We start from the raw sequence: 27159 nt of genomic DNA, 5'->3' as shown, positions 1-27159 counted from the left end.
TGGAAAGTATATGAATTTATTTGCATTCTGCAGAGGGAAATAAGTATTTGATCCCCCACCAACCAGTAAGAGATCTGGCCCCTACAGACCAGGTAGATGCTCCAAATCAACTCGTTACCTGCATGACAGACAGCTGTCGGCAATGGTCACCTGTATGAAAGACACCTGTCCACAGACTCAGTGAATCAGTCAGACTAACCTCTACAAAATGGCCAAGAGCAAGGAGCTGTCTAAGGATGTCAGGGACAAGATCATACACCTGCACAAGGCTGGAATGGGCTACAAAACCATCAGTAAGACGCTGGGCGAGAAGGAGACAACTGTTGGTGCCATAGTAAGAAAATGGAAGAAGTACAAAATGACTGTCAATCGACAAAGATCTGGGGCTCCACGCAAAATCTCACCTTGTGGGGTATCCTTGATCAGAGCTACCAGGTACTTCTTAGCCAGGATCAGGTGACCCTCAGGGGGAGGAATGCTGGCTTCGGCCTAACCCCTGGTAAGCCTTTTCTTGGTTGAGAGGTGCCCAGCTTTCCTTCTAATAAGTTCTGGGAGAAGAGGATATTTCTCTGGTAAGTGAACAAATTTTGCTTGTGCTTTCGGAACTTGAAGATTGGGGTTTAAAGGAGGAACTGTAAGTTAGTGATAGGCTGATATCCTTAATACTTTAGCAAGTTTTAAATTACGGAAAAACTCAAAAAACACTAAGATGGAGTCAGCAGTCCAGCAGCGAGAGGGGTGCTATCCAGTCTTTTGCATTGAGTGTCACATGTATGATTATCTCCCAATTGGTGAGGTGTCATATGTGTGTGCCCGATGCAAAGAGCTCCTAGCTCTCAGAGAACGTGTCCGTTCCCTTGAGGCTAGAGTAGCAGACTTGATGGAGCTGAGGGAGACAGAGAGGTACATAGAGGAGACCTACAGGGATGTTGTAGAGAAGTCCCACCTCCAGTCAGGTAGCCCCTGTGCTACCTTGGAGGAGGGAGGTCTCCTAGAAGGAGAGCATCACCCTGGTGAAGTAGGAAGTACTCCTGTAGCCAGGACCTGCCCACCAGGGGATGTATTATCCTTTCGCACCGAGGATATATCTCCAAATGTTGCCCGGGAGGGAAAGGTTAGGACAGCTGTTGTACTTGGTGATTCGATCATTAGGCATATAGATAGCTGGGTGGCTGGTGGACGTGAGGATCGCCTGGTGACTTGCCTGCCTGGTGCGAAGGTGGCGGACCTCACGTGTCACCTAGATAGGATTCTAGATAGTGCTGGGGAGGAGTCCGCTGTCTTGGTACATGTGGGTACCAATGACATAGGAAAATGTGGGAGAGAGGTTCTGGAAGCAAAATTTAGGCTCTTAGGTAGAAAGCTGAAATCCAGATCCTCCAGGGTAGCATTTTCTGAAATGCTACCTGTGCCACGCGCAGGGCCCAAGAGACAGGCAGAGCTCCAGAGTCTCAATGCGTGGATGAGACGATGGTGCAGGGAGGAGGGCTTTAGATTTATTAGGAACTGGGCAACATTCTGGGGAAGGGGGAGCCTATTCCGAAAGGATGGGCTCCATCTTAACCAGAGTGGGACCAGGCTGCTGGCATCGGCGTTTAAGAAGGAGATAGAGCAGCTTTTAAACTAGAAATGGGGGGAAGGCCGACAGTCGCTCAAAAGAGCATGGTTCGGGATAAGGTATCTTTCAAAGATATCACCATAACAGGGAAGATAGAGTATCCTGATAGTGAGGTTGCAAAAGAGATTGTAGTAGATCGGGTATCTTTAAATAACAATAAAAATCAGACAAAAGATTGCCAATTAATACTGTCAAGTACTAAGCATGATGTACTTAGGAACAACAAACATAGTTTGAAATGTCTATATGCGAATGCCAGGAGCCTAAGAAATAAGATGGGGGAGTTAGAATATATTGCACTAAATGAAAAATTAGATATAATAGGCATCTCTGAGACCTGGTGGAAGGAGGATAACCAGTGGGACACTGTCATACCGGGGTACAAATTATATCGTAGTGATAGGGTGAATCGGATTGGTGGAGGGGTAGCATTGTATATTAACGAGAGCCTTGAATCAAATAGATTGAAAATTCTGCAGGAAGCAAAACACTCCTTGGAATCACTGTGGATTGAAATTCCATGTGCAAAGGGGAAAAGGATAGTGATAGGAGTGTACTACCGTCCGCCTGGCCAGGACGAACAGACGGATGCGGAAATGTTAAAGGAAATCAGGGACGCAAACAAACTGGGCAACACAATAATAATGGGGGATTTCAATTACCCGCATATAGACTGGGTTAATGTAACATCTGTACACGCAAGGGACATAAGATTTCTTGATGAAATCAAGGACAGCTTCATGGAACAGCTAGTTCAGGAGCCGACAAGAGAAGGAAAAATACTAGACTTAGTCCTTAGTGGTGCTCATGATCTAGTGCAGGGGGTAACGATACGAGGGCCGCTTGATAACAGTGATCATAATATGATCGGTTTTGATATTGGCATTGAAGGAAGTGAAACTAGGAAATCAAGTACGCTAGCGTTTAACTATAGAAAAGGTGATTACGACAAAATGAGAAAAATGGTGAAAAAAAGACTGAAAGGAGCAGCTCGCAGAGTAAAAAACTTGCATCAGGCGTGGATGCTGTTTAAAAACACCATCCTGGAGGTTCAGGACAAATATATTCCACGTATTAGAAAAAAGGGAAAAAAGACTAAACGTCAGCCGGCGTGGCTAAACAGTAAGATAAAGGAAATCATTAGAGCCAAAAAACAATCCTTCAGAAAGTGGAGAAGAGAACCAACTGAAAGTAACAGGATAGATCATAAGGAATGCCAAGCCAAATGCAAAGCGGAGATAAGGAGGGCAAAAAAGGACTTTGAGAAGAAATTAGCGTTGGAAGCAAAAATACATAGTAAAAACTTTTTTAGATACATTAAAAGCAGGAAACCGGCCAAAGAGTCGGTTGGGCCGCTGGACGAAAATGGTGTTAAAGGGGCGATCAAGGAGGACAAAGCCGTAGCGGAGAAATTAAATGAATTCTTTGCTTCGGTCTTCACCGAGGAGGATTTGGGGGGGACACCGGTGCCGGAAAGAATATTTGAAGCGGGGGAGTCGGAGAAACTAAACAAATTCTCTGTAACCTTGGAGGATGTAATGGGTCAGTTCAGCAAGCTGAAGAGTAGTAAATCACCGGGACCTGATGGTATTCATCCCAGAGTATTAATAGAACTAAAAAATGAACTTGCGGAGCTACTGTTAGAAATATGCAATCTGTCCCTAAAATCGAGTGTAATACCGGAAGACTGGAGGGTAGCCAATGTTACTCCGATTTTTAAGAAAGGTTCCAGAGGAGATCCGGGAAATTATAGACCGGTGAGTCTGACGTCGGTGCCGGGCAAGATGGTGGAGGCTATTATTAAGAATAAAATTGCAGAGCATATACAAAAACATGGACTGATGAGACAAAGTCAGCACGGATTTAGTGAAGGGAAGTCTTGCCTCACTAATCTAATGCATTTTTTTGAGGGGGTAAGCAAACATGTGGACAATGGGGAGCCGGTTGATATTGTATATCTGGATTTTCAGAAGGCGTTTGACAAAGTGCCGCACGAAAGACTCCTGAAGAAATTGCAGAGTCATGGAATCGGAGGTAGGGTATTATTATGGATTAAGAACTGGTTGAAAGATAGGAAGCAGAGAGTAGGATTGCGTGGCCAGTATTCTCAGTGGAGGAGGGTAGTTAGTGGGGTCCCGCAGGGGTCTGTGCTGGGTCCGTTGCTTTTTAATGTATTTATAAATGACCTAGAGATGGGAATAACTAGTGAGGTAATTAAATTCGCCGATGACACAAAATTATTCAGGGTCGTCAAGTCGCAGGAGGAATGTGAACGATTACAGGAGGACCTTGCGAGACTGGGAGAATGGGCGTGCAAGTGGCAGATGAAGTTCAATGTTGACAAGTGCAAAGTGATGCATGTGGGTAAGAGGAACCCGAATTATAGCTACGTCTTGCAAGGTTCCGCGTTAGGAGTTACGGATCAAGAAAGGGATCTGGGTGTCGTCGTCGATGATACGCTGAAACCTTCTGCTCAGTGTGCTGCTGCGGCTAGGAAAGCGAATAGAATGTTGGGTGTTATTAGGAAGGGTATGGAGTCTAGGTGTGCGGATGTTATAATGCCGTTGTATCGCTCCATGGTGCGACCGCACCTGGAGTATTGTGTTCAGTACTGGTCTCCGTATCTCAAAAAAGATATAGTAGAATTGGAAAAGGTACAGCGAAGGGCGACGAAAATGATAGTGGGGATGGGACGACTTTCCTATGAAGAGAGGCTGAGAAGGCTAGGGCTTTTCAGCTTGGAGAAGAGACGGCTGAGGGGAGATATGATAGAAGTGTATAAAATAATGAGTGGAATGGATCGGGTGGATGTGAAGCGACTGTTCACGCTATCCAAAAATACTAGGACTAGAGGGCATGAGTTGAAGCTACAGTGTGGTAAATTTAAAACGAATCGGAGAAAATTTTTCTTCACCCAACGTGTAATTAGACTCTGGAATTCATTGCCGGAGAACGTGGTACGGGCGGTTAGCTTGACGGAGTTTAAAAAGGGGTTGGATAGATTCCTAAAGGACAAGTCCATAGACCGCTATTAAATGGACTGAAAAAATTCCTCATTTTTAGGTATAACTTGTCTGGAATGTTTTTACGTTTGGGGAGCGTGCCAGGTGCCCTTGACCTGGATTGGCCACTGTCGGTGACAGGATGCTGGGCTAGATGGACCTTTGGTCTTTCCCAGTATGGCACTACTTATGTACTTATGTACTTATGTACTTATCATGAGGAAGGTTAGAAATCAGCCTACAACTACAAGGGGGGAACTTGTCAATGATCTCAAGGCAGCTGGGACCACTGTCACCACGAAAACCATTGGTAACACATTACGACATAACGGATTGCAATCCTGCAGTGCCCGCAAGGTCCCCCTGCTCCGGAAGGCACATGTGACGGCCCGTCTGAAGTTTGCCAGTGAACACCTGGATGATGCCGAGAGTGATTGGGAGAAGGTGCTGTGGTCAGATGAGACAAAAATTGAGCTCTTTGGCATGAACTCAACTCGCCGTGTTTGGAGGAAGAGAAATGCTGCCTATGACCCAAAGAGCATATACAAAAACATGGACTGATGAGACAAAGTCAGCACGGATTTAGTGAAGGGAAGTCTTGCCTCACCAATCTAATGCATTTTTTTTGAGGGGGTAAGCAAACATGTGGACAATGGGGAGCCGGTTGATATTGTATATCTGGATTTTCAGAAGGCGTTTGACAAAGTGCCGCACGAAAGACTCCTGAAGAAATTGCAGAGTCATGGAATCGGAGGTAGGGTATTATTATGGATTAAGAACTGGTTGAAAGATAGGAAGCAGAGAGTAGGATTGCGTGGCCAGTATTCTCAGTGGAGGAGGGTAGTTAGTGGGGTCCCGCAGGGGTCTGTGCTGGGTCCGTTGCTTTTTAATGTATTTATAAATGACCTAGAGATGGGAATAACTAGTGAGGTAATTAAATTCGCCGATGACACAAAATTATTCAGGGTCGTCAAGTCGCAGGAGGAATGTGAACGATTACAGGAGGACCTTGCGAGACTGGGAGAATGGGCGTGCAAGTGGCAGATGAAGTTCAATGTTGACAAGTGCAAAGTGATGCATGTGGGTAAGAGGAACCCGAATTATAGCTACGTCTTGCAAGGTTCCACGTTAGGAGTTACGGATCAAGAAAGGGATCTGGGTGTCGTCGTCGATGATACGCTGAAACCTTCTGCTCAGTGTGCTGCTGCGGCTAGGAAAGCGAATAGAATGTTGGGTGTTATTAGGAAGGGTATGGAGTCCAGGTGTGCGGATGTTATAATGCCGTTGTATCGCTCCATGGTGCGACCGCACCTGGAGTATTGTGTTCAGTACTGGTCTCCGTATCTCAAAAAAGATATAGTAGAATTGGAAAAGGTACAGCGAAGGGCGACGAAAATGATAGTGGGGATGGGACGACTTTCCTATGAAGAGAGGCTGAGAAGGCTAGGGCTTTTCAGCTTGGAGAAGAGACGGCTGAGGGGAGATATGATAGAAGTGTATAAAATAATGAGTGGAATGGATCGGGTGGATGTGAAGCGACTGTTCACGCTATCCAAAAATTACTAGGACTAGAGGGCATGAGTTGAAGCTACAGTGTGGTAAATTTAAAACGAATCCGAGAAAATTTTTCTTCACCCAACGTGTAATTAGACTCTGGAATTCATTGCCGGAGAACGTGGTACGGGCGGTTAGCTTGACGGAGTTTAAAAAGGGGTTAGATAGATTCCTAAAGGACAAGTCCATAGACCGCTATTAAATGGACTTGGAAAAATTCCGCATTTTTAGGTATAACTTGTCTGGAATGTTTTTACGTTTGGGGAGCGTGCCAGGTGCCCTTGACCTGGATTGGCCACTGTCGGTGACAGGATGCTGGGCTAGATGGACCTTTGGTCTTTCCCAGTATGGCACTACTTATGTACTTATGTACTTATAACACCGTCCCCACTGTCAAGCATGGAGGTGGAAATGTTATGTTTTGGGGGTGTTTCTCTGCTAAGGGCACAGGACTACTTCACCGCATCAATGGGAGAATGGATGGGGCCATGTACCGTACAATTCTGAGTGACAACCTCCTTCCCTCCGCCAGGGCCTTAAAAATGGGTCGTGGCTGGGTCTTCCAGCACGACAATGACCCAAAACATACAGCCAAGGCAACAAAGGAGTGGCTCAGGAAGAAGCACATTAGGGTCATGGAGTGGCCTAGCCAGTCACCAGACCTTAATCCCATTGAAAACTTATGGAGGGAGCTGAAGCTGCGAGTTGCCAAGCGACAGCCCAGAACTCTTAATGATTTAGAGATGATCTGCAAAGAGGAGTGGACCAAAATTCCTCCTGACATGTGTGCAAACCTCATCATCAACTACAGAAGACGTCTGACCGCTGTGCTTGCCAACAAGGGTTTTGCCACCAAGTATTAGGTCTTGTTTGCCAGAGGGATCAAATACTTATTTCCCTCTGCAGAATGCAAATAAATTCATATACTTTCCACAATGTGATTTTCCGGATTTAATTTGTGATGTGCTATCTCTCACTGTTACCAATAACCTACCCTTCAATTATGGGCTGCTCATGTCTTTGTCAGTGGGCAAACTTACAAAATCAGCAAGGGATCAAATACTTATTTCCCCCACTGTACATTTAAAAGATTCTGAACTCTTAGGGCCAGATTTACTAAAAGGGATTTTCTCATTTTTTGTCTATGGGAAATAATCTTAGCAGATTTTGAAATGCAAACTAACACACACAATTCCCCCTAATTCTATAGATAGCGCTCAAAATTGTACAAACAGATTTCAGAGTGCACACAATTTAATTGCTTAACAAGCTGATTCATGTTGATAATTGGACGCTAACGATTATTGATGCTAACTGGCAATAACTAGAATTTACACACACATCTATATAGTCGCTATTCTATAAAGATGTGTGCGTAAATTTTTCTGTGCAGATCTGAAAAAGAGGCGTAACCATGGGAGGAACAGAGGCGGGTCAGGAATATTTATAGGATTTGCGTGCAGTATTATAGAATTCAGGGGACCCACGCCTAACTTAGGTGTGAGGGTTTACACCAGGGTTCAGTTGGTGTAAATCCTCATGCCCAAAACTGAGCACAGATTGGAGCGCCATTTATAGAATAGCATAGCACATTTTTTTGGGTGGGTGCTCAAATTTACAGAATTGAACACGAAAGATTTTCAGTGTGCAACAGAACAAGTGCCATGCTGGGTCAGACCAAGAGCACCCTGCCTCCGACAGTGGCCATTCTGGGTTCCTACAAAGTATCCAGCATATCCAAAGCAAAATACATTCAGGTACGGACGGGGAGAGGGATCTTGGGGTGATAGTATCTGAGGATCTGAAGGCGACGAAACAGTGTGACAAGGCAGTGGCCGTAGCTAGAAGGTTGTTAGGCTGTATAGAGAGAGGTGTGACCAGCAGAAGAAAGGGGGTGTTGATGCCCCTGTATAAGTCGTTGGTGAGGCCCCACCTAGAGTATTGTGTTCAGTTTTGGAGGCCGTACCTTGCGAAGGATGTAAAAAGAATTGAAGCGGTGCAAAGAAAAGCTACAAGAATGGTAAGGGATTTGCGTTACAAGACGTATGAGGAGAGACTTGATGACCTGAACTTGTATACTCTGGAAGAAAGGAGAAACAGGGGTGATACGATACAGATGTTCAAATATTTGAAAAGTATTAATCCGCAAACGAACCTTTTCCGGAGATGCAAAGGAGGTAGAACGAGAGGACATGAAATGAGATTGAAGGGGGGCAGACTCAAGAAAAATGTCAGGAAGTATTTTTTCACAGAGAGAGTAGTGGATGCTTGGAATGCCCTCCCGCGGGAGGTGGTGGAAATGAAAACGGCAACAGAATTCAAACATGTGTGGGACAAACATAAAGGAATCCTGTTCAGAAGGAATGGATCCTAAGGATCTTAGCCGAGATTGGGTGGCAGAGCAGGTGGCAGTAGGCGGGGATAGTGCTGGGCAGACTTACACGGTCTGTGCCCTGAAAAGGACAGGTACAAATCAAGGTAAAGTATACACAAAAAGTAGCACATATGAGTTTATCTTGTTGGGCAGACTGGATGGACCATGCAGGTCTTTTTCTGCCGTCATCTACTATGTTACTATGTTTATGTTGCTCACTTTCAAGGATAAGCAGTAACTTTCCCCATCTCCACCTGGCTATAATAATTGTTCTTGGACTTTTCTTCCAGGAACTTGTCTAACCCCCTTTTAAAGTCAGATATGCTAGATACCTTTTATCATGACCTCATGCAACAAATTCTATAGATTGTTCATTGTGTAAAAAAAATATTACCCTTCCTACTATTTGAAAGGGGAAATTTTATTTTTATTTACTCAAAAAAAATGTAATCCTCCTACTCATTACTCGCACACAATATCTGTTCCACCCTACTCAGGATTTATGAACTTTTATCATATCCTCTGCCTGTAATCTATTTTTCAAGTCAAAAAGCCTTAACCTATTCAACAATTTTGTCATATGAAAGCTATTCCATCCCCATCATCATTTTGGTCACCCTTCTTTGTATCTTTTCAAATTCTGCTCTTTCTTTTTTCAGATGGCGTGATCAGAAATGCACATAGTCACTTTGAAGTTGCACCACGTATCAATACACTGTGGCATATTAATATCTCTTTTGTACCTCCATTACTTCCCAAATAACTCCCAAGATTCTATTTGCCTTTTTTATCTCCACCACACACTGAGCTGAGAATTTCAATCCACTGTCCACAGTGCTCCAAGATCCATTTCCTGGTGTTGACTCCTAATATTTGCACCAACATTATGCACCTATAGATATGATTATTAAAGAATATTTTTCCCTACATGCATTGCTTTGCATTGGTCTGCATTAAATTTTACCTGCCATTTAGGGAATAGAAACACAGACTGAAGTTTTGTTTAATGACATTTTAGACTACAGCATGGAAATAAAGACTAACTAACAAAAAAGTGCACTGTTGATACCTTTTCATTGGATAACAATACAATTCTTAACTAGATTTTAATGTTATTCTATGATTATACAATGTAAACATTTTTCAATAATGTATATTGCCAATCTTTTTTCGGCCAACCCCATGGTCATGGCCACAGCATTCCAAGCAACCCTGTCAAGATGCATCAGTATGATGTGCCTATATTCGTCCATCCAGGATCGCAACCCCATTCGGGAAGCCACTATTGACTAAAGCACATTAGCTTCTTAACCTAAGAATTACTGTGTGCTGATAACATAGTAGATGGCAGATAAAGACCTGTATGGTCCATCCAGTCTGCCCAACAAGGTAAACTCATAGCATAAGGTATGATGTGATACTACATATGTATACTTGATCTTGATCTGTCCTTGCCATTTTCAGGACATAGACTGTAGAAGTCTGCCCAGCACTGGCCTTGTTCTCCAACTTCTGAAGTTGTCATAGATGGTCTGGAGTGGGGCTTCGATGACAACTTCAAAAGTTAGAGAATAAGGCCAGTGTCAGGCAGACGTCTACGGTCCATGCTCTGAAAATGGCAAGGACAAATCAAGAATTTAACAAAGCATGGGACAGGCACGTGGGATCTCTTAGGAAAAAGAGGAGTTAGTGGTTACTGAGGATGGGCAGACTGGATGGGCCATTTGGCCCTTATCTGCCTGTTTCTATGTTTCTGAGAGAAGTCACCTCCAACAGTCGTAAATGCATATGAACTTAAATGTCTTCACAAAACCTTCCAAAAGTCCAAAATGACCAGGCATTCCCAGATAAAATGTTTATAAGTTGAGAAATGCCCCAAATGTGACATTGCAGATGCATCTGTATCTGTAAGGGATACTATTTATTTTTAATGGCAATTTAAATGCTATTCTCACTTCAAAGGGGAACCAGTATAATTTCATTAATTATGGAGTTGCTCTTTCAAATTTCTTAGACTCATAGATCAATTTGTCAGCAGTATTCTGCATAAGTTGAATTTTTCTCATTAAATTTGTTGAAATTCCAGAATTTAGGGGCTCATTTTCAAAACAAAAAAAAAACCCTACAAAATAAGGAGATTACGGTGAGATTTGTACCTGGCACCTTTGATGTGACGTCCACAGCAGTGCCGCCTAAGCTGCCCCACTGCTCTGCTGGGATGTCTGTGTGGCTAGTCCACTAAGACTGCAGGCCCCTAGACATCCCAAAGTCTTGTTTTAGTGCATTTTTCCCTTGGACGTTTTTTGTTCAAAAATGGTCACTAAAGAAAACGCACTGAGCACACAAATGTCTATGAAATGGCCATTTTCAAAACAAAAAATGGACATTTTTCTGTTTCTAAAATCATTATGCTTTCTATTTGATTTTTAGACACCAGGTTTAGATGTCATATCAAAAATGCCGCTCATAAACAGTAGCAATACATCAAAGTGTGAATCCATTTTTCCATGCTCTGGCAATGCTCTCTCTCCCCCCCCCCCCCCCCCCCCCTCAAAGATTCTGTTAAAATCCTAAATGTCACCTTTGACTCCCACCTCACCTTCAAGCCTCAAATCGATTCTGCCTTCCGATCCTCTTTCTTTGCAATTCATAGAGTCCATTCAGTTCATCCTCTGCTCCCTACTTCGCTCCTTTGTCCCCCTTCTTTTGGTTCGTCCTCTCCCACTTAGACTATTTTAACTCTCTTTACATTGGCCTTCCTCTTTCATCCCTTAAACGTCTCCAGTTAGTCCATAAACTACTCCACAATGCCAGTCGATTTGATCATGTCATCCCTCTCCTCTGCTCTGAACAGCGGTTGCCCATCTCTGCACAAATTACATTTAAGATCCTTCTCAAGGTTTAACAAGGCTAGGTCTCCACTTGCACCCGCTTATTTCAACAAATACCTGATTTCCTATGCTCCCCTCCATTTCCTGCACTCTGCTGACAATAACCTCCTAGTTCTCCAAATCAGCTTCGCCTCACCACCTCTCGTCACACAGCCTTCCATTATATTTAAGTACATAAGTAATGCCACACTGGGAAACGACCAAAGGTCCATTGAGCCCAGCACCCTGTCCACGACAGCGGCCAATCCAGGCCAAGGGCACATGGCGAGCTTCCCAAATGTACAAACATTCTATACATGTTATTCCTGGAATTGTGGATTTTTCCCCAAGTCCATTTAGTAGTGGTTTATGGACTTGTCCTTTAGGAAACTGTCTAGCCCCTTTTTAAACTCTGCTAAGCTAACCGCCTTCACCACGTTCTCCGGCAACAAATTCCAGAGTTTAATTATGCGTTGGGTGAAGAAAAGTTTTATCCGATTTGTTTTAAATTTACTACACTGTAGTTTCATCGCATGCCCCCTAGTCCTAGTATTTTTGGAAAGCGTGAACAGATGCTTCACATCCACCTGTTCCACTCCACTCAATATTTTATATACCTCTATCACGTCTCCCCTCAGCCGTCTCTTCTCGAAGCTGAAAAGCCCTAGCCTCCTTAGTCTTTCTTCATAGGAAAGTCGTCCCATCCCCGCTATTATTTTAGTTGCCCTTCGCTGCACCTTTTCCAATTCTACTATATCTTTCTTGAGATGCGGCGACCAGAACTGAACGCAGTACTCAAGGTGCGGTCGCACCATGGAGTGATACAATGGCATTATAACATCCTCACACCTGTTTTCCATACCTTTCCTAATGATACCCAACATTCTATTCGCTTTCCTAGCCGCAGCAGCACACTGAGCAGAAGGTTTCAGTGTATTATCGACGACGACACCCAGATCCCTTTCTTGGTCCGTAACTCCTAACGTGGAACCTTGCATGACGTAGCTATAATTCGGGTTCTTTTTTCCCACATGCATCACCTTGCACTTGCTCACATTAAACGTCATCTGCCATTTACCCGCCCAGTCTCCCAGTGTCGTAAGGCCCTTCTGTAATTTTTCACAATCCTGTCGTGAGTTAACGGCTTTGAATAATTTTGTGTCATCAGCAAATTTAATTACCTCGCTAGTTACTCCCATCTCTAAATCATTTATAAATATATTAAAAAGCAGCAGTCCTAGCACAGACCCCTGAGGAACCCCACTAACTACCCTTCTCCATTGTGAATACTGCCCATTTAACCCCACTCTCTGTTTCCTATCCTTCAACCAGTTTTTAATCCACAATAGGACATTTCCTCCTATCCCATGACCCTCCAATTTCCTCTGTAGCCTTTCATGAGGTACCTTGTCAAACGCCTTTTGAAAATCCAGATACACAATATCAACCGGCTCCCCTTTGTCCATATGTTTGTTTACTCCTTCAAAGAATTGAAGTAAATTGGTCAGGCAAGATTTCCCCAAACAAAAGCCATGCTAACTTGGTCTCAGTAATCCATGTCCTTGGATGTGCTCTGTAATTTTGTTTTTGATAATAGTCTCTACCATTTTCCCCGGCACCGACGTCAGACTCACCGGTCTATAATTTCCCGGATCTCCCCTGGAACCTTTTTTAAAACTCAGCGTTACATTAGCCACCCTCCAATCTTCCGGTACCACACTCGATTTTAAGGATAAATTACATATCACTAATAGTAGCTCCGCAAGCTCATTTTTCAGTTCTATCAGTACTCTAGGATGAATACCATCCGGTCCAGGAGATTTGCTATTCTTCAGTTTGCTGAACTGCCCTATTACGTCCTCCAGGTTTACCGTGAAGTCAGTAAGTTTCTCCGACTCGTCCGCTTGAAATACCATTTCCGATACCCCAACCAAATCTTCCTCAGTGAAGACCGAAGCAAAGAATTCATTCAATCTCTCCATTACGTCTTTATCTTCCTTGATCGTCCCTTTTACCCCCTCGGTCATCCAGCGGCCCAACCAATTCTTTTGCCGGCTTCCTGCTTTTAATATACCGAAAAAAATTTTTGCTATGTTTTTTTTGCCTCTAATGCTATCTTTTTTTCGTAATCCCTCTTGGCCTTCTTTATCTGCGCCTTGCATTTGCTTTGACACTCCTTATGCTGCTTCTTGTTATTTTCAGACGGTTCCTTCTTCCATTTTCTGAAGGCGTTTCTTTTAGCACTAATAGCTTCCTTCACCTCACTTTTCAACCACGCCGGCTGTCTTTTGGACTTCCGTCTTTCTTTTCTAATTCGCGGAATATGGTTAGCCTGGGCCTCCCATGCACATCAGGAACCAACCCTCCCTTCCTGCTTTTAAACAAGCCCTCAAGACCCATCTTTTCACTCTTAATTGTCCTCCCTCTCCCTGTTGAAGATTGTATCTGTTACACTGCTCTGCTCCTCTTTCCTTCCCTACATTTTATCTCTATTTTTTATGATTAAGTAAGCCACTTAGCTGCCTATGAGGCGTATTTTCAAAGCACTTAGACTTACAAAGTTGCATAGCAACCTATGGAACTTTGTAAGTCTAAGTGCTTTGAAAATGAGCCCCTATGTGTATACCCTCTAGTGGTATATCAAGTGTCTGGAAATAAATAAATAAATAATTGTGTCGTGATAAAATATTGCATCAAAAGAGCAAAATGGTCAACAGAAAAATAACACTGAAGAAGCCTGAGATGTTTAAGCTTAAAAAAAAGTGTTTCAAGTAAACTGTTCACATGGTTCAAAACAGAAAGCAAAGTCGAGAAGTACGCCAAGCACCTTAGCAGAGCAATCCACAGTACGAAACTCATTATCATTCAAAGAAACTGTGAGAGGGATATCACCATCAGAGTTGTCAAACCGTAACACCTTTGTTTTATTCACATTCAGACCTAACATATTTGTCAAAAGCCATTGTTTATCTGGTTAACACAAATATGATTTTCACCAAGGTACTAGATATGGTGTACTTAGATTTTAGCAAAGCCTTTGACACAGTTCCACACAGATGACTTATAAACAGGGGTAGACTGACCATTCATCTGACCGGTTGGCCACCACCGTCACAGCACACTGCAGCCCTCCCCGGTCCTACCTTGAAGGGCCTGGTGGTCTCATGGCCTTTCCTGCCCGCTGCCCCTACTCTACATGGTGGCGCAAGTGCTGCCATGTTTTAAAAATGGCTGCTGAGACTTCTGAGGCTCGCAACACTACCGTGGTAAGTCTCCGTAGCCATTTTGAAAAACACGGCAGCAGCGCCACTGGCCTGGCACAGTAGCAATAGTGGTCAGGAAAGAGTGGGGTTCGTTCCTGCCCCTGAAGAAGCCACTAGACCACCAGGCCTTTCAAGGTTGGACTGGAGATGGCGGTGCAACAGTAGGGCGGCTGGCAGTTGAGTGCCCTCAGTATAGGCTCCAAAGTGACTGACTTGGTTAGGAAATGGTTGAGTGGAAGGTGAGAGAGGGTAGTGTGAAATGGAGCTCACTCTGAGGAAAGAAGCATTACAAGAAGTGTGGCACAAGGACTGGTGCTTGGGCCGGTTCTTTTTAACATTTTTGTAAGCAATATTGCTGAAGGGCTCTCTAGAAAAGGTTTGCCTCTTTGCAGAAGATACCATAATATGCAATAGAGTAGACATCCCTGATGGTGTGGATAACATAAGGATTATTATTGAGCTTGTAACGCTTGTAGTATGGTCCAGAACCTGGCAGCTAAGATTTAATGCTAAAAAATTCTGGGTCATGAATTTGAACTGCAAAAACCCCAAGGGAGCAGAACAGTTTAGGGGATGAAGTACTTTTGTGCACAAAAGAGGAGCGGGACTTGGTGTGATCATATATGATGAACTAAGGACACCAAACAGGTAGAAAAGATGACAGTGAAAGCCAGAAGGTGTGACCACACCTCGAATACTGTGTGCAATTCTGGTCACCGCGTCTCAAAACAGATATAGTGGCATTAGAAAAGGTACAGAGAAGGGTGATGACTTCCCTATGAGGAAAGGCTAAAGCAGCTAGGGCTCTTCAGCTTGGAGAAAAGATGGCTGAGGGGAGATATGATAGAGGTCTATAAAATACTGAGTGGAGTGGCACAGGTAGATGTAAATCGCTTGTTTACTCTTTCCAAAAATACTAAGACTAGGGAGCATGCAATGAAGCTACTAAGTAGTAAATTTAAAATAAACTGGAGAAAATATTTCTTCACTCAACTTATAATTAAACTCTGGAATTCATTGCCAGAGAATGTGGTAAAAGCATAGCAGGGTTAAAAAAGATTTGGATAACTTCCTAAAAGAAAAAGTCTATAAGCCATTATTAAGATGGACTTTGGAAAATCCACTGCTTATTCTAGGATAAGCAGCATAAAATCTGTTTTTCTGTTTTGTGATCTTGCCGGGTGCTTGTGACCTGGATTGGTCACTACTGAAAACAGGATACTGGGCTGGGCTTGATGGACCTTCGGTCTGTCCCAGTATGGAAATGCTTATATTCTCATATACATGTGTGCACCGGGAGAGGAATGGCCAGCAGAGAAAAAAAATGAGATAATGCCTCTGTATAAGTCTTTGGTGAGACGTTATTTAGAGTACTGTGTACAGTTCTGGAGACCAGGATGGAGTGAAACCAGAGAGCAATTACTAATATGGTCAGTGGTCTCTGTAAAGATCTCAATATATGTGTGGAATGGCCTCCTGAAGGAGGTGGTGGAGATAAAAACTGTATCTGAACTCAAGAAAGTTTGGGACAAGTACATAGGATCTGTAAGAAAGAGGAAGGGACAGCAGATGGTATGGATGGGCAGGCTGGATAGGCCACATGGTCTTTATCTGCCTTCATTTTTCTCTGTTTCTTCGTTTTCTATGCAAAAATTAAACTTACCATAAAATGAAAGCAGAGGATTTTAGACTAGACCAGTGGTTCAGCAAATTGTCAGGGATGCCACGTCAAATCCTGACCTCCCTCCTGCTGCCACCCAAACCACCTCCTCTTTGCCAAAAACATAACTCACCTGCTCCTCCAGCTAGTGTCTCCCATCCCTACGTGTCTCCCTCCCTCTGCCCCAGGTCCGGCAAACAAACACCCCCCACCCTGTGTCTGCTTGCAAACATATCTCCCTCCAGAGGTCCCTAGCAGTAATAGCATTTCTTACACCGCTGCTCGCGTCAGCCCTGAAGTCTTCCTTCTGCTGCATGCATCCCCTGCGACAACAGAAAGGTACATCACAGGGAGCTGAATGCAACGGATGGAAAGTTTCAGGACTGTCGCCATCAGCATTGTGTAAAATTCTGCCACTGCTTGGGACCTCTGGAGGGAGACATGTTTGCAAGTAGACATGGGGAACGGGGTGCCTCCACTCTCTATTTCAGTCGATAACACCCTCATCCTCCCCGTCTCATCTGCCCACAACCTCGGAGTCATCTTCGACTCCTCCCTCTCCTTCTCTGCCCATATCCAGCAGACAGCCAAGACCTGTCGCTTATTTCTCTATAACATCAGCAAAATTCGCCCTTTCCTCTCTGAGCACATCACCTGAACTCTCATCCACTCTCTCATTACCTCTCGCCTTGACTACTGCAACCTACTCCTCACTGGCCTCCCACTTAACCATCTATCCCCCCTTCAATCCGTTCAGAACTCTGCTGCACGTCTTATCTTCCGCCTAGACCGATATGCTCATATCACCCCTCTCCTCAAGTCACTTCACTGGTTCCCGATCAGGTACCGCATACAGTTCAAGCTTCTCCTACTAACCTACAAATGCACTCAATCTGCAGCCCCTCACTACCTCTCTACCCTGATCTCCCCTTACGCTCCTACCCGTAACCTCCGCTCACAGGACAAACCCCTCCTCTCAGTACCCTTCTCCACCACCGCCAACTCCAGACTCCGCCCTTTCTGCCTCGCCTCACCCTATGCGTGGAATAAACTCCCTGAGCCCATACGCCAAGCCCCCTCCCTACCCATCTTCAAATCCTTGCTCAATGCCCACCTCTTCAATGTCGCTTTCAGCACCTAACCATTGTACCTCTATCCAGGAAATCTAGACTGCCTCAATCTTGATTGACTGCACTTTTTGTCCTTTACATTGTAAGCTCCTTTGAGCAGTGACTGTCCTTCTTTGTTAATTATACAGCACTGCGCAACCCTGGTAGCGCTTTAGAAATGTTAAATAGTACTAGTAGTAGTAGTAGAGAGGAAGTTGAGAAACATGCCTGGAAGAAGCAGCAGCAGCATGGCAGGGAGCCTGAAGTGGAGCTGAAGACTGCAGAGCAGCCCCCCTCCCCCGGCTGCTCCAGGTGAAGGTGAGCAGTAGAATAAAATGTGTGGCGAGGGAAGGACAGTAGAGAACCTTGTGGCCTGGAGAGGTGGAGACCTGTGTGGCCGGGGAGGGTGGAAACCTGTTTGGCTGGGAGGGGAGGGTGTGAGGAGACCTGTGTGGTCAGGGAGAGGGGTGTGTGGAAACCTATGTGGCCAGAAGGTGCAGACCTGTGTGGCCAGGAGGGGGAGAGTTATGTGGCCAGGGGGGTGGAGACCTGTGTGGTCTGGGGGAAACCTATGTCACCAGGGGGTGGCCGGTGGTGGGGGGAGTGCCGCGAACACAGAGGGTGCCATGAACCACAAAGTTTGGGAACCACTGGACTAGACAATTCATCACCATTCCTTTCATGAACTGTAATAAACTAAAACAATATGGTTTGTTTGAGTTAGTTTTACCATTTTAGCCTTAACGGGAATAGAAAAGAGAACTAAAAAAATGCTGCTCCCACAGACATTACCGAGAGCTATTTGCTGCAACAATGAACTGTTGGGAAATAATCCAGACCTTGATAAGAGTAAATATAGTTGATTCAGTGAGATTCAGGAGATAAACAAAACTGGACTGGCAAGAGTGAATAAACCATCACTGGCTAGTCCATGAGCAGAGCACTAACTGCATCTCAAGTGTCCACCTCATTTTGTTGCATTTATCTTTTGGTTTTGAGTCATGCTTAATATTTTTTGACCACGTTGATTATCATCCAACTAGCTCCATTTACAAAAGTTGTTATTCACCATATCACAGATATCCCTACATAGACCAGGGATGTGCCAAAATCATTCACTGCATAGATCCTTACCAGTGAGATAACAGTCTCTAAGTTAACAGCCTGCCAGGCTTATACCAATCAAATGCAGGAATTTATCTCGGTATTCTAAGTTTCTGCTCAGAGACAAAATTTACATTAAGGACACCCAAAGACAACTGGGAACTTTCTACAGGAAGAATTGTTCCAGCAGTGGGTGATGGAACCAATGTGGGATGGAGCGATTCTAGAACTGGTGCTTACAAATGGGGAGAATGTTTCCGATATTACGGTGGGAGATCATTTGGCATCTAGTGACCACCGAATGGTGTGGTTTAATATTAAGATGAAAGAGGAGAAGGCTTATTTGAGATTGAAGGTCCTAGATTTCATAAGAACTAACTTTGCAGAGATGGGGGAATTTCTCAGGAAAGAGTTAGTTGGATGGGAACAGCTGAAGGAAGTAGAACATCAGTGGGCAAAACTGAAAGGATATATCCTAAAGGTGACAAATTTTTATGTTTGAAAATTACATAAAAGTAAGATGAAAAGAAAGCCGCTCTGGTTTTGAACGTAGTAGCTGAAAAGGTAAAGAGAAAAAAGGTTAGCTTTTATATATTATGACTCAGAAAGAGGAAGACAAGCAAAAATACCTTGAAAACCTCAGAGAAGCTGGAAAAGCAGTCAGGAAAGTGAAGAGGCAAACAGAGGAAAAGATAGCTGAAACAGTAAAATTGGGAGACAAAGACATTTTTTAGATATATAAGCGACAGGAGGAAGTGCCATAATAGCATTGTGAGGCTTAAGGCTGAGGGGGAAGAGTATGTAGAGGCTGATAAGGGTAAAGCCAAACTGCTAAACAAATATTTCTGTTCTGTGTTCATGGATGAAAGACCAGGGGCGGGACCGCAAAAGACAAATGCTAATGAGGATGGATGGATGGTAGACCTGGACCGATTCTCAGAAGACTGTGCTCTTGAGGAGCTGGCTAAACTAAAAGTAGGCAAAGCGACGGGGCCTGATGGGATACATCCGAGGGTACTAATGGAACTTTTGGAAGTTCTGGAGGCTCCGTTGTTTGACCTGTTCAATGCTTCCCTAGAATCCGGAGTGGTCCTGGAGGATTGAAGAAGGGCAGATGTGGTCCCTCTGCACAAGAGTGGAAGCAAGGAGGAGGTTGTGAATTACAGACCGGTCAGTCTGACATCAATGGTGAGTAAACTAATGGAAACGCTTCTAAAGCGGAGGATTGTGAGGTTTCTCGGATCAAATGGACTGCAGGACCCGAAGCAGCATGGTTTCACTAGAGGCAGATCTTGTCAGACAAATCTGATTGACTTCTTTGACTGGGTGACCAAACAGTTGGAAGTGGGAGGGGCGCTAGATATGGTGTACTTAGATTTTAGCAAAGCTTTTGAAACGGTTCCGCACAGGCAACTGAAAAGTAAATTGAGTGCCCTCAGTATGGGCCCTAAAGTGATTGACTGGGTTAAAAACTGGTTAAATGGAAGAAGACAGAAGGTAGTGGTAACTGGAGCTTGCTCTGAGGAAAAGGATGTTATAAGTGGTGTACTGCAGGGGTCGGTCCTTGGGCCGGCTCTTTTTAACATCTTTGTGAGTGATATTACGGAAGGGCTGTCTGGTAAGGTTTATCTCTTTGCGGATGATACCAAACTCTGTAATAGGGTGGACACCCCGAAGAGTGTGGATAGCATGAGGAAGGATCTGGCGAAGCATGAAGAATGTTCTGAAAATTGACATAGCATGGCAGCAGCATGGCAGGGAGCCTGAAGTGGAGCTGAAGACTGCAGAGCAGCCCCCCTCCCCCGGCTGCTCCAGGTGAAGGTGAGCAGTAGAATAAAATGTGTGGCGAGGGAAGGGCAGTAGAGAACCTTGTGGCCTGGAGAGGTGGAGACCTGTGAGGCCGGGGAGGGTGGAAACCTGTTTGGCTGGGAGGGGAGGGTGTGAGGAGACCTGTGTGGTCAGGGAGACGGGTGTGTGGAAACCTGTGTGGAAACCTATGTGGCCAGAAGGTGCAGACCTGTGTGGCCGGGAGGGGGAGACTTATGTGGCAAGGGAGGTGGAGACCTGTGTGGTCTGGGGGAAACCTATGTCGCCAGGGGGTGGCCAGTGGGGGGGGGGGGTGCCACGAACACAGAGGGTGCCGTGAACCACAAAGTTTGGGAACCACTGGACTAGACAATTCATCACCATTCCTTTCATGAACTGTAATAAATTAAAACGATATGGTTTATTTGAGTTAGTTTTACCATTTTAGCCTTAACGGGAATAGAAAAGAATAGAACAAAAACCCAAGGGAAAGGTACAGTATAGGAGGTGAAGAGTTTCTGTGTATTAAAGAAAAGCAGTACTTGGGGGTGATTGTGTCTGATGACCTTAAGGTGGCCGAACAGGTAGAAAAGGTGACACTCAAAGTCAGAAGGATGCTCAGGTGCATAAGGAGAGGGATGACCAGCACAAAAAAGCAGGTGATAGTGCCCTTGTACAAGTCTCTGGTGAGGCCCCATTTAGAGTACTGTGTGCAGTTCTGGAGACTTCACTTATGGAGAGATATAAACAGGATGGAGTCGGTCCAGAGAGCAGCTACAAAATTGGTCAGCGGTCTTGGTCATAAAACATACAGAAATAGGCTCATGCAGGGCCGGTCTTAGCAAGTGCGGGGTCCTATGCAGACCAATTTGGTGTGGCCCCATCCTAGCCCCGCCCCCAGCCCAAGCTAAACTTGTACAGAAAAACTGATTGAAATAATAAGCACAATGCTATCATGAAACCCCCCCCCCAGAAATTATTCAGTTCAAGTCCACTACAATTAGTAGTTCCAATTCTCATAACCCCGGGGGGGTCAGAGGTGCGGACACACAATCTCTCCACTGCAAAACACTATACACAAACTTGTGCAAAAACACACTCATAACCTTACCAAATCATAACAGCACTAATTCCAAGGACAGGACGAGCTACAACCTTATGCGTGGAAAGACAGAACTGTAATTACACCAGGCTCTAAAACACCAATACACTACCTCGTGAAAAAAACAAAACAAAAAGGGCTGCAAATGCTACATGCTAGCAGGATACTGCACCTTGATCACGCATGAAAAACACATGACACAACAGATATGAAGGCAAAATAAACTGGAAAGTTACCTCAAGAAGTCAGACTCAGCATGCAGCAATACTAGAAAAATTGAAACTTACATGCAAAATATCACAGATGCACATTTCCAAAAGCTGACATATTCCAATTAATACATTCTGAATAAAATACTTTTTTCTACCTTTGTTGTCCGATCATTTGTTTTTTTCTATTCGCTTTGGTCCCAGTGTCTTCTGTTTTATGCAGTGTCTTCTTTCCATTTGATATTTTTTCTCTCACCATGTCCACCATCCTCCTGTGTCCTTATGTGTCCTGTCTACCATCTGTAGCCCTGTTCCTATCCTTTCTCCAGTTTCAGCATCTGCCTTCAAAGTGTTCCGATCCAGTCCTTAAATTCAGCAATTTCCCCTCATGCATATCCAGCATTTCTTGTCACTCCTCTCCTTCCATGTGCATCTACTTTCCTCCCCTCCCCTACATCCATGTCCAGCATTTCTCCTCTATCCCTTCCCCTCCATCCATGTGCATCTCCTTCCTTTGTCTTTCCTTCCCTCCATTCCTGCCCAACATTTCTCCTCTCTCCCCTGCCCTCCATGTCCAGCAATTTCTCCTCTCTCCCTGAGCCCTGCCCTCCCATCCATGCTCCTCTCCCCTGCCCCCTCCATTCATCATCCCTATCCAGCAATTCCCCTCTCTCCCTGAGCCCCCTCCCATCCATGCTCCTCTCCCCTGCCCCCTCCATTCCATTCATCATCCCTATCCAGCAATTCCCCTCTCTCCCTGAGCCCCCTCCCATCCATGCTCCTCTCCCCTGCCCCCTCCATTCATCATCCCTATCCAGCCATTACCCTCTCTCCCTGAGCCCTGCCATCCATGTCCAGGTCCTCTCTCCCTTACCCTCCCGCTCCCACGTTCAACTGCCTGCCCGCCCTGGCGCCCTCTTTTTCACCCCCCAACCAAGGATGGCTCTTCGTTTTTTTAAAACTTTACCCACCTCCATCGCCGGAATCCAAGCGTCACTGAAAGCGCTCCTCCTCTCCCGAGTCCCACTCTCTAGCAGAACTGGAGCTCTTCCTGATTCGTTCATTCTCGAGGGTGGGACACTGAGAATGAACGAATCAGGAAGAGCTCCAGTTCTGCTGCGTTCTGCTAGAGACGTCGGGGGGACTCGGGAGAGGAGGAGCGCTTTCAGTGACGCTCGGATTCTGGCGAGGCGGCGACGGAGGGTAAAGTTAAAAGGAAAATGAAGATCCTTGCGGCCGGGAAGAGACTGACTGAGGCGCGCCGCGCGGGGCCCTATGCGGCCACCTCGGCTTAAGACCGGCCCTGAGCTCATGAACCTCAACATGTATAAGCTGGAAGAGAGGCAGGAGAGAAGAGATATGATAGAGACATTTAAATACCTCAGTGGCATTAATGTGCAGGTGGTGAGCCCTTTTCAATTGAAGAAAACCTCTGGAATGAGAGGGCATAAGAAGTTAAGAGGAAATGGCTTAGGACGAATCTGAGGAAATACTCTTTCACAGAAAGGGTGGTGGATGCGTGGAATGGCCTCCCGGTAGAGGTCATGGAGACGAAGATTGTGTCAGAGTTTAAAAAAACATGAAACAGACGTGGAATCTCGTAGGAAAAGGAGGAGTTAGTGGTTACTGAGGCTGGGCAGATTGGATGGGCCATACGTCCCTTATCTGCCATCATGTTTCTATGGCACCACAGGGTCTGTCAGTGTTGGGAGGATTTGTAGATCTATACTAAAGTTACTTCAGGAAAACAGTTATTGCTAAAAGGCTGGCCGATCTCTGGCACAGTATAGTGGCTACCTGACCACAGGCCTGGATTAAGGAATAGCAGTATTGTTCCAGTGCCTTTTAAAATTTGGAACCAGAGTCAGTTGCCTACTTTGACTATACCTAGAGTTTCTGATGATAAGTGCTAATTAATAAACACTGATAGAACACACCCAATGTAAAAAAAAAAAAAAAATAACATATTGGATAACCGCTTCCCCTGGAAAATGGGTAAAAGCTGGATCTTCCAAATATGCCCAATTCTGAGCATTTCCACCTTAAACAGTATGCAGATCTGCCTTTTATCCTGCAACACCTATACAGCCCAGATCCTCCAGGCCCACACCAGATCTATTTCGCATCACAAAGCCCTGGCCAGTCCCCTTTCCCTTCTGCAGCCACCTCAGGGGCCAGATCCAACTCAGCTCCCATCCTCTGGATCTGTTGGGCATCACAGCTCCTGGTCTCTTTCAGCAATTCAGGTGTCTGCATAAAAGCCAAGGCTTTTAATAAGAAAATCACAAGATCCAGAGGATCTGGCTTTTACCTAGTCCTCTCCATCTTCACCCTAACTTATCTTGTATCCCCCACTCAGTTTTTGTGGCTTTTATATATGCTGATTCCTTAAGTGTCGCAAAGCACATATTTAATTCTGCTAAAAATGGTACCCAGCAACAGTACCCCTGGCATGAAAACAGATGGAAAGGAGAAACAGAGGTGATATGATACAGACGTTCAAATATTTGAAAGGTATTAATCCGCAAACGAACCTTTTCCGGAGATGGGAAGGCGGTAGAACTAGAGTACATGAAATGAGATTGAAGGGGGGCAGACTCAAGAAAAATGTCAGGAAGTATTTTTTCACGGAGAGAGTGGTGGATGCTTGGAATGCCCTCCCGCGGGAGGTGGTGGAGATGAAAACGGTAACGGAATTCTAACATGCGTGGGATAAACATAAAGGAATCCTGTTCAGAAGGAAGGGATCCTCAGGAGCTTAGCGGAGATTGGATGGCAGAGGTGGGGCTGGTGGTTGGGAGGCGGGGCTAGTGCTGGGCAGACTTATATGGTCTGTGCCCTGAAAATGACAGATACAAATCAAGGAGCTGGTGGTTGGGAGGCGGGGCTAGTGCTGCTGGGCAGACTTATACAGTCTGTGCCCTGAAAAAGACAGATATAAATCAAGGTAAGGTATACACAAAAAGTAGCGCATATGAGTTATCTTGTTGGGCAGACTGGATGGACTGTGCAGTTCTTTTTCTGCCGTCATCTACTATGTTACTATGTATAATAAAAACCTCTAGCTATGCCTAAATCTGGGTCTGCTTCTTCTATCAGGTTTATATTTTTATCAGATTTAAAATGCGAGTACTATCAGGGTATTCTGCTATTCTTTCTCCAACAGAAAGGTTAGTTCTTGAAGGGACTCTAAAAAGTATTATACAGCTTTATCTGACAGACACTGAGTTACGAGAAAGATAATCCCACCTGCAGAAAACCTATTGAAAGCACGATTCTTACAGCAGGTCTATCCAGAAGGGGAGGAGAAAGACGACATTTGTAAATTACAGTGAGTTTTAAAAATTGGTATGTGTATTCATTTGTGTTTGATTTTATTGCCAACTGAACGCTCTGATCGTAATGTTCACCCTGGTTTCTAAAAAAGGCAGCCAATAAAGTTTCAAGTATGTAAACTACTGCTATTTAGAGCATGACTACATTTTTTTAAGACATATAATAACGAGTACAATTACGCCACTTTTAACTGGACTTCACTGCACGCATTACAGCCAACAGAAACTGCCACCTGAACACAGCTTTCAGTAACCATACCTGAAAAGCATAAGCATTAGGCAGCAAAAGCTACCACAATGCGCAGGCGCTGTTCTCTTCTTTCTACCCACCGCCAGAGGCGGAACGATATACTACTACTAGTAAGCATAAATTAGCATAGCAATAAGCTCTTTAGCCGGAGCTTCAAGAGACCCCTGCAGAAGGTTCGGGAGGGAGAGACGAGGAGGTGGGACTTTGGTGTTTTCATTTAGCAGGGTGGGGGCTGTTGGACCTGTTACTTCCATTTAGCAGCTCGCCCGTGCTGGGGCCCTTACCTGATACTTGCAGCTTACGACTACGGTCGGGCAGCGCTTCCTCTTTGGTGGGGAGCTTTGTTTTGGAAGCCATGTCTCCCATCAAAAGCCCGCAAGACCACGCCGTGAACAAGAGCCGGGAAGGGACGGCGATGCGACCGGTCACCATGTGGGGGTGCACTGTAGGATAGGTCACCGAGCGGCCTAGAATTGGGCTCCGGCCTGTGCCTGGAGACAGGGTAGAGAAGCGATGGGTTGGGACGAGCGGAGAGAGCGCGCGCGCACGCTTCCTTTTTTTGCCCCTGCAGTAGCGGTTCTGCCTCGCGCGTGTTTGTTGTTGCAGAACTTGTGAGAACAAGATCTTGCGATTTCGGCTTGCGCAACCGCTGCAAAACTGGTGGCTCGCAGTTTGCCTTTTCCGGAGTGCGCGACTACTGCTGATGGAGTTTCGCCAGGTCTTGTTTATCAGGTTATGATATGCTTTTGCAGCGGCTGTTTTAAGACTTCAGGGCATGTCCTTAGAAAATATGGCAATATTCCACCACGATTAAGCAATTTGAGAAGGGTGGTAGAATAGGAATGTCTGTTCTTTAAGGGGTCCTTTTACAAAGCTGTGGTAAAACGTGACCTGTGGTAGTGTGGGCACACGCTGGACCATAGGAGCCAACTTTTCAAAATTATTGGGGGTGCTAAGCCCAATGGAAATGACCCCTCCCTGGACACATAAAAAGAATGTTCTCAATCGTTTCAAATGTGCTGGACACCTTTTTACCACGCTAGGAAAAAGGCCATTTTTTAATGGGCTGGGAAATGGGTGTGTGAAAAAATTAAAATATCCCATAAGGCCTTACTGCCAACCATTGACTTAGTGGTAAGGGCACACACACTTCCTGTGCAGTAACCATGCAGCGTGCGTGTGTCAACATGACTGTGCTGCCAATTACTGCCGGAAACACCCCCTATGGTAGAAAATTATTTTCTACCGCAGGATTCGGTGCATGCCAAACTCAGAATTACTGCAGAATGCACATGCAACCCTGGCGGTAGTGCTGATTTGGTGCACGCTACCTGCACGTTAGCCCTCCTTTAGCTTTGTAAAAGGGCCCCTAAATGTCCTGTCCTTTTATGTTCTGTAGCCTCTGGAGGCATTTAGACCGCTTCTCTTATTAAAGAGCTCGGTAATAAGATGGGCCTTACGAGACTGGGCGGCTAAATAGCAGATGACGTTTAATGTGAGCAAATGCAAGGTGATGCATGTGGGAAAAAAGAACCCGAATTATAGCTACGTCATGCAAGGTTCCACATTAGGAGTTACAGACCAAGAAAGGGATCTGGGTGTCATCGTCGATAATACATTGAAACTTTCTGCTTGGTGTGCTGCTGCGGCTAGGAAAACGAATAGAATGTTGGGTATTATTAGGAAAGGTATGGAAAACAGGTGTGAGGATGTTGTAATGCCGTTGTATCGCTCCATGGTGCGACCGCACCTTGAGTATTGTGTTCACTTCTGGTCACCGCATCTCAAGAAAGATATAGTAGAATTGGAAAAGGTGCAGCGAAGGGCGATTAAAATGATAGCGGGGATGGGACGACTTCCCCATGAAGAGAGACTAAGGAGGCTAGGGTTTTGGGGAGACATG

At 45.0% G+C, this 27159-nt stretch overlaps 1 protein-coding gene across 2 annotated transcripts in view; it reads right to left on the bottom strand.

The window, feature by feature from the left end:
* The window catches only part of MSRA (methionine sulfoxide reductase A), a 701247-nt gene extending 675308 nt beyond the window's left edge, over positions 1–25939 (bottom strand). Inside the window, exon 1 of one of the 2 annotated variants that reach the window (XM_030198712.1) lies at positions 25541–25939. In XM_030198712.1, coding sequence (XP_030054572.1) covers positions 25541–25688 — 148 coding nt within the window. In that variant the 5' untranslated portion in view covers positions 25689–25939. The remainder of the gene's footprint in view (positions 1–25540) is intronic. The other variant, XM_030198711.1, reaches the window with a different exon arrangement.
* Positions 25940–27159: the final 1220 nt, after the last annotated feature.

The sequence above is a fragment of the Microcaecilia unicolor genome, chromosome 3 (assembly GCF_901765095.1).
Source record: "Microcaecilia unicolor chromosome 3, aMicUni1.1, whole genome shotgun sequence".
Lineage (NCBI taxonomy): Eukaryota > Metazoa > Chordata > Amphibia > Gymnophiona > Siphonopidae > Microcaecilia > Microcaecilia unicolor.
The sequence above is the reverse complement of the archived record's forward strand: the minus strand, read 5'-3'. Positions and strand labels throughout refer to the sequence as shown.